Source organism: Myotis brandtii, unplaced genomic scaffold (assembly GCF_000412655.1).
Source record: "Myotis brandtii unplaced genomic scaffold, ASM41265v1 scaffold561, whole genome shotgun sequence".
Classification (NCBI taxonomy): Eukaryota; Metazoa; Chordata; class Mammalia; order Chiroptera; family Vespertilionidae; genus Myotis; species Myotis brandtii.
Window position 1 is genome coordinate 1,247,779 of NW_005370085.1, and position 6,615 is coordinate 1,254,393.

Consider the following 6,615-nt stretch of genomic DNA (forward strand, 5'->3'; position numbering starts at 1 on the left):
AGTCCCCGGTGGGGAGACGTGCAGGAGGCAGCCGATCAATGATTCTCTCTCATCATTGGTGTTTCTATCTCTCCTCCCTTACTCTTTGAAATCAATAAAAAAGAAAGAAAGAAAGAAAGAAGCAACATGCAAAAAAAGATATGGACTTTGGCCTCTTGAAAAATGAGATTTACCTAACAACACTCATCCTGCATTTCTGCAAGGCAGCAGTTACCTGGAGCCGAATAGTGGCTGCCACTATTAGATAGGGCATGCATGAGTTCTTCACTTTGCCGCAGTCCCCACCACTCCCTATGGTGTTCCTCACAGGGATTCCGGCCCACTTCGCTTGGTTATCTTCCATACTTGGCACCTATAGGCATTTGAGTTCATGACCCCTGCTTTAGAATGAGATGCAAAGAGGGCCTAGGAGGAGCCCAAGGAGCTCCACCATTTAAAGGGGATGAGGAGGAGGCGCCAGCAAAGAAGACTGAAGAGCCACTAGACAGAAAAGCAAGGAGGGTGATTGCTAAGAGGAGAGAATGTCAACAAGCCCAGCCCAGTGCTGCTGACTTGATCTAACATGATAAGGACATGTCCTTTGGTCTACTAGTCACGTAGAGGTCACCGGTAACCTTGGTGAGAGCCACTACATTGGCTGCGAGGGAGGTTGTAAGGCATTGAGGAATGAATGGGAAAAAAATGGAGACAGGCTTGGGAACTTGTTCCAGAAGTTCAGCTTTGAAGGACAACTTGTAGTATTGAGAAACCACAGGATAAACTCGGCACGTCAACCCGGAGCGTTAATTAGGCTTGAATATTTGTAAAAAACATTATTTTTAGATTAAAAATAGACCGAGGAGACTACAAAGACGGTTTGGGCTAAGAATTGAACATTATCTTTTTGCTAGGCAGTGTACTGATCCCTTTACATTCCTTATCTCATGTAGTCCTCACGACCCTATGGAATACGTTCTAGAATGTTCTTTATTTTGCAGACGAGCAAGTTAAGGCTTGAGAGGTAAGGTTGCATGGCCTGCAAGTGGTAGAGCTGGGGTTTGAATCTGGCTATCACACTGAATGTCTATATATTAACTACTTTAGAAGCATTTGTTGAAGACACTTTCCTTTCCCTATTGAATTGCTATGATACTTTTTGTCAAAAATCAACTGGCCATATATGTGTGAGTCTATTTTTGGACTCTCTCTTCTGTTCTGTTGATCTCTATATCTTTTTCACAATAGTGCACTGCCTAGATTACTGTAGCTTTATAGTGAGTCTGGAAATGAAACAACTCGAGGTCTCCAACTTTGCTCTTTTAAAAAATTGCTTAGGCTATTCTAGGTTGTTTGCACATCCATACGTTTTAGAATTATCTTGTCAATTTCTGTAGCAAGGCCTGCTGGGATTTTGTTGGGGATTGTGTTGACTATTAGGATACTTTTTCAAAAAGGCGTTAGTGAGGGTTTGATCTCATTTTATAGACCATGAAGGAAATGTCACTGAAGTGTGACTGTAGTCTAAAGGTGGCTGACTCTAGTTACAGGGTAAGGCCGGTGAAGGAAATGAGTGGAGGGAGCAGGAATGACATGATAAATAGTAGCTGATCTCAGGCTGCAGGAGGAATAATAGGGAACAATGAGGAGGGGCGGTCACTTCTCTGCTCCATGCATTTGCCTTGTAAGAATATGGGTTCAGTATTGTCTGATCTCAGTGAGGAGAAGCTGGAAATCCAGGCTTTTATGCAGTCTTCCAATTTTTAAAATTAAAATTTTATTTTTTTAAAATTATTTTTTAAATCCTCACCTGAGGATATTTTTCCATGGATTTTTAGAGAGAGTAGAAGACAGGGGAGAGACAGAGAGAAAGATCCATGTGAGAGAAACACATCGATTGGTTGCCTCCTGCAAGTGCCCTGACCAGGGCTCTGGCCAGGGAGGAGCCTGCAACCGAGGTACATGCCCTTGACCGGAATGGAACCTGGGACCCTTCGGTCCACAGGCTGACGCTGTATCCACTGAGCTAAACCGGCTCGGGCAAAAATTAAAACGTTGAACTTTGAGTGGTTCAAAGTCATGTGGGTCAAACAGAACTCTCTAGGCCTGCTAGTCCGTGACCTCTGCTTCAGACTAATCATTCTTTGGTTCTCATTTGCATCATCGGTGAGCTGTCAGGACAGTGTCTCAGACAGTCTCTAAGGTTCTTTCTGGTTCAATGGTTCTACCTCTCAAAAGAGGAAAATACCAAAATTGCTCAAGGGTGCAGGGGTAGTTGAGAATATCTGCAATAATGATATCTTGGGAAGCTGCCCAGAGCTTTACATTTTGCATACCACTGTCATGCCTCTTCTTTCTTTTAATCCTCACAGTGTCTCTGTGAAATAGACAGCAGAGTAATTGGCCCAGCCGCATGGTAGCTCCAGGTTACAGTCAGGTCCTCTCATTCCAAGTCCAGAGCCCTTTCCAGCCTAGTGCAGCGGCCTCTGAAGGCCCTAGAAATAGGCGCTTTGGGAGGGAGAGCAGATGAGGGAGACTGTGAGCCCGTCTTCAGCTCAGCAGGCGGCAGAGGTCTAGCTAGATGTTAACTTAGCTTGGTTGAAGCGTCAAGGCTTTGGGGTCAGAGTGGAAGCCTTTGTGAGAACTCTCTGAAGGCAGGCACTTTGGTACATAGTCAGATTCATAGGCCAGTGCCTGGCACAGCACCTGACACACGGCGTGGCTCAGTGGTTGAGCATCGACCTATGAACCAGGAGACCATGGTTCGATTCCCCATCAGGGCACATGCCCGGGTTGCAGGCTCGATTCCCAGTGGGGGATGTGCAGGAGGCAGTCAGTCCATGATTCTTTCTCATCATTGATGTTTCTCTCTCTCTCTGAAATCAATAAAAATATATATTTAAACACACACACACACACACACACACATATATTTTATTGATTTCAGGGAGGAAGAGAGAGATAAAAACATCAATGATGAGAGAGAATCATTGATTGGCTGACTTCTGCACGTCTCCTATTGGGGATCAAACTCGCAACCCGGGCATGTGCCCTTGACTGGAATCGAACCTGGGACCCTTCAGTCCGCTGGCAGACACTTTATCCACTGAGCCAAACCAGCTAAGGCAAAATATATATATTTTTAAAAAGTTTGTATGTAAGTGAACAAATGGATGGATTGATGGAAGAAGGAATCAAAGGCTCTAGATCAAGAAGGGTGAGAATTCTGTCTAGAGAATTTCAAGGACAGAGCAGTCAAATGCTTCTGGTAAGAACTTTGAGGATGTTAAGATCAAAAGCTGAGACTTTATTCTTATAACTCAGCTGATCGATGGGAAAGCTCACCATGTCCTCTTCCTCTCATTTGACTCTCAGATCTGGGTTTTGATTAATAGGTCATAACCATCTCCCAGGGAAGTATGTTTGAGAAATAAAATTCTGTAGGTCAAACAGAACTTAAGGAAAGTCAGCCTGCCAAAGGGTTTAAAACTTCCAAATAGATACAAGTCCTTATCTTTTGGAGAGGCCTGTTGAAATATGGAATATGATTCCCGGGGTTTCTCTTAGTAGACTGCTGTGGGCAGTGGAGGAGGTAAAGATGGATCAAGATTAGATATAAGTTGGGAACATTTTGAAGCTGGAAGATGGCTAGATGGGATTTCATCATGCTTATGTCTATTTTGCCTATATTTGAAACTTTTCATAATAAATGGAAAAACAAAAAAACCAGAGGGCTTTATGGGCTCAGCAATGCTTTTGGTTAACCAAACTTCACTTTTCTCTAAGCTTGTAAGCGGTATGGTCATTGAGAGAGAAATGAAAAAAAAAAAAAAAAAAAAAAAAAAAAAAAAGAAAAGAAAAGAATTTGGCAGAAATAAGAAAGAATATGGATTGCCCTAGCCCCGTGGTCGGCAAACTGCGGCTCTCGAGCCACATGCAGCTCTTTGGCCCCTTGAGTGTGGCTCTTCCTAAGCCTTAGGAGTACCCTAATTAAGTTAATAACAGTGTACCTACCTATATAGTTTAAGTTTAAAAAATTTGGCTCTCAAAAGAAATTTCAATTGTTGTACTGTTGATATTTGGCTCTGTTGACTAATGAGTTTGCTGACCACTGCCCTAGCCGGTTTGGCTCACTGGATAGAGTGTCGGCCTGCATACTGAAGGGTCCTGAGTTCGATTCCCATCAGGGGCACATGCCTGGGTTGTGGGCTCGGTCCTCAGTGGGGGGCGTGCAGAAGGCAGCCGGTCGGTGATTCTCTCTCATCGATGTTTCTGTCTCTCTCTTCCTCTCCCTTCCTCCCTGAAATCAATAAAAATATATTAAAAAAGAAAAGAAAAGAAAGAATAGGGTTTTTAGTTAGACCTCCATAGGTCGGCTTCCTATAGCTTTATGACCTTGCATAAGCCTCTGAACTTCCCTAAGTCTGGGTCTCCAGGTCTAAACGCAGCCTCCCTGGGTGGTGGCGGCGAGGGTTAGAGATGAAGTGGGCAGTGGGGACTCAGATCTGGTAGTTTTTTTAATTAGACAAAGAGAAAGAGTAATGAAAGGGTCAGAATCTGTCTCGGGACTCCCATCTACCCTTTCCTCCCAACATGAATCATAAGTGCCAAGGGTTATATAACCGCAGAGGTCATTTATTATTTTAGAAAGAGAACTCTTAAAAACCAAATTGGACCACTTTGGGGTTTACAAGAACTGTAACCAGTTTATTGGCTTTTGAAAAACGAAGCAAGGGAGAGCTGGCAGGAGAAAGGCATGTCGAAACTGGAATGCCATCTTGTACCTGTTCAGTCAGCCTTCTTTCTTACCCCAATTCACGGTCTTATCCAATGTTGGTGAGGTTTTTGGTGAACCCGTTCCCTCATATGTACATGGGTATACCCTTTGGGAAAACATTTTGGCACTATGTGTTGAGAGGCATTAAAAGGCCCATACCCAGAGACACTTAGTAATCACTCTTTGGAATGTGTCCTATGGAAATGAATCAGAAGAAGTGTTATGTTGCCATGAAATAGGATTATGTAATCTAGAAAAGGCTTAAGAGTGTACCTGTGTTATGATTACAACTCTGCAGTCTTTACACATAAAGGTGAACGACTGGAGAAGAACATGGAGACGGGAGGACAGCTAATGTCGCAGACTCCTAGACAGTGGCTTAGTTTTTCTTCACGAAATTCCCTGCCCTAGCTGGTTTGGCTCAGTGGATAGAGTGTCGGCCTGTGGACTAAAGGGTCCCAGGTTCGATTCCGGCCAAGGGCACATGCCCAAGTTGCGGGCTCAATCCCCAGTAGGGGGTGTGCAGGAGGCAGCCGATCAATGATTCTCTCTCATCATTGATGTTTCTATCTCTCTCCCTCTCTCTGAAATCAATAAATTAAAAAAAAAAAGAAATTCCTTGTCACTGTTAAAGATTGTGCCTGTTTGCCTACACATATACACTTAAAGGTCTTGTAAGAGGACTGTCATGGCACCCAGGACATGTGGAACATGGGTAAATTCTTTCCAAAAATAGAGAAATAAAAAACCACAAAGCACCGGAAACCTAACAGCTTTGAGTAGAGAAGAAATTGAAACCAAGACTTCCCACTCTTGAACCATTTCTCTACAAAACACCACACTGGGGTGCTTTCTTGAGACCTTTGCTGTCAGGTCTCAAAGTTGGGGTTTTTTCTCTCTATTTTTTGTGTGTGTGTGTCTGAAAGTTTTTGAAATCTCTTTGTTTCCAGGTTCAGTTTCAGAAGCTTCAGCAACTGCGCCTGACACAGTACCATGGCGGGTCCTTACCCAACGTGAGCCAGCTGCGGAGCAGCGCATCGGAGTTCCAGGTACCCCGGATATTTGCTTCTTCAGGCCGCGTGGACTGTAAAAAGATAGGCAGAGATTATCCTTAATAAGATTAGATCTTGAAGGGTAAACCTGTCCTAGATCTAGTTCAGTGTTTTTCTGGGAAGTCCATCATTATTCTCTTCCCTAGTTCCTGCAGCATAACAGTGTTTGATTTCACAAATGGCCTAAGGCAGTACTGTTTAGTGGAAATACAAGTCGAGCCATATATGTGATTTAAGTTTTTTCAGTAGCCACATTAAAAAAACAACAAGTGGATTAAAATTTATTTAAATTATTTAAATAACTAGAGGCCTGGTGCATGAATTTGTGCACAGGTGGGGTCCCTTGGCCTGGCCTGTGATCAGGGACCATCAGGACAGTCTTACCCAGTCCCCGATCAGAGCTGATTGGGCCGGCCAGCCGGTGGCGGGGAAGGACCGCGGGAGGTTGGCTGGCTGTGGGAGTGCACTAACCAAAATATTATCATTTCAACATATAGTCAATATAAAAAAGCGTCTGCCCCTGGTGGTCAGTGTGTGACATAGCTACCAGCCGGTCGTCTGGTTATCCGGTCATAACAGTCACTTAGGCTTTTACATACATAGATTATTTAACACAATATATTCAAAATATTATCATTTCAACATATAGTCAATATAAAAACATTAATGAAATATTTCACATTTTCTATTTTTCCTGTTAAGTCTTTGAAATCTAGTGTGTATTTTATTTATTATTATTATTTTAAAAAATATTTTTAATTGATTTCAGAGAGGAAGGGAGAGAGAGAGAGATGGAAACATCAATGATGA

At 43.1% G+C, this 6,615-nt stretch overlaps 1 protein-coding gene across 1 annotated transcript in view; it reads left to right on the plus strand.

Annotated features, from left to right (window-relative positions):
• The first annotated feature begins 1,467 nt into the window (after positions 1 to 1,467).
• The window catches only part of CRTC3 (CREB regulated transcription coactivator 3), a 101,521-nt gene continuing 96,373 nt past the window's right edge, over positions 1,468 to 6,615 (plus strand). The window contains exons 1-2 of the mRNA XM_014549590.1: positions 1,468 to 1,527; positions 5,680 to 5,802. Of these exons, the coding sequence (XP_014405076.1) occupies positions 1,468 to 1,527; positions 5,680 to 5,802 (183 nt within the window). The remainder of the gene's footprint in view (positions 1,528 to 5,679; positions 5,803 to 6,615) is intronic.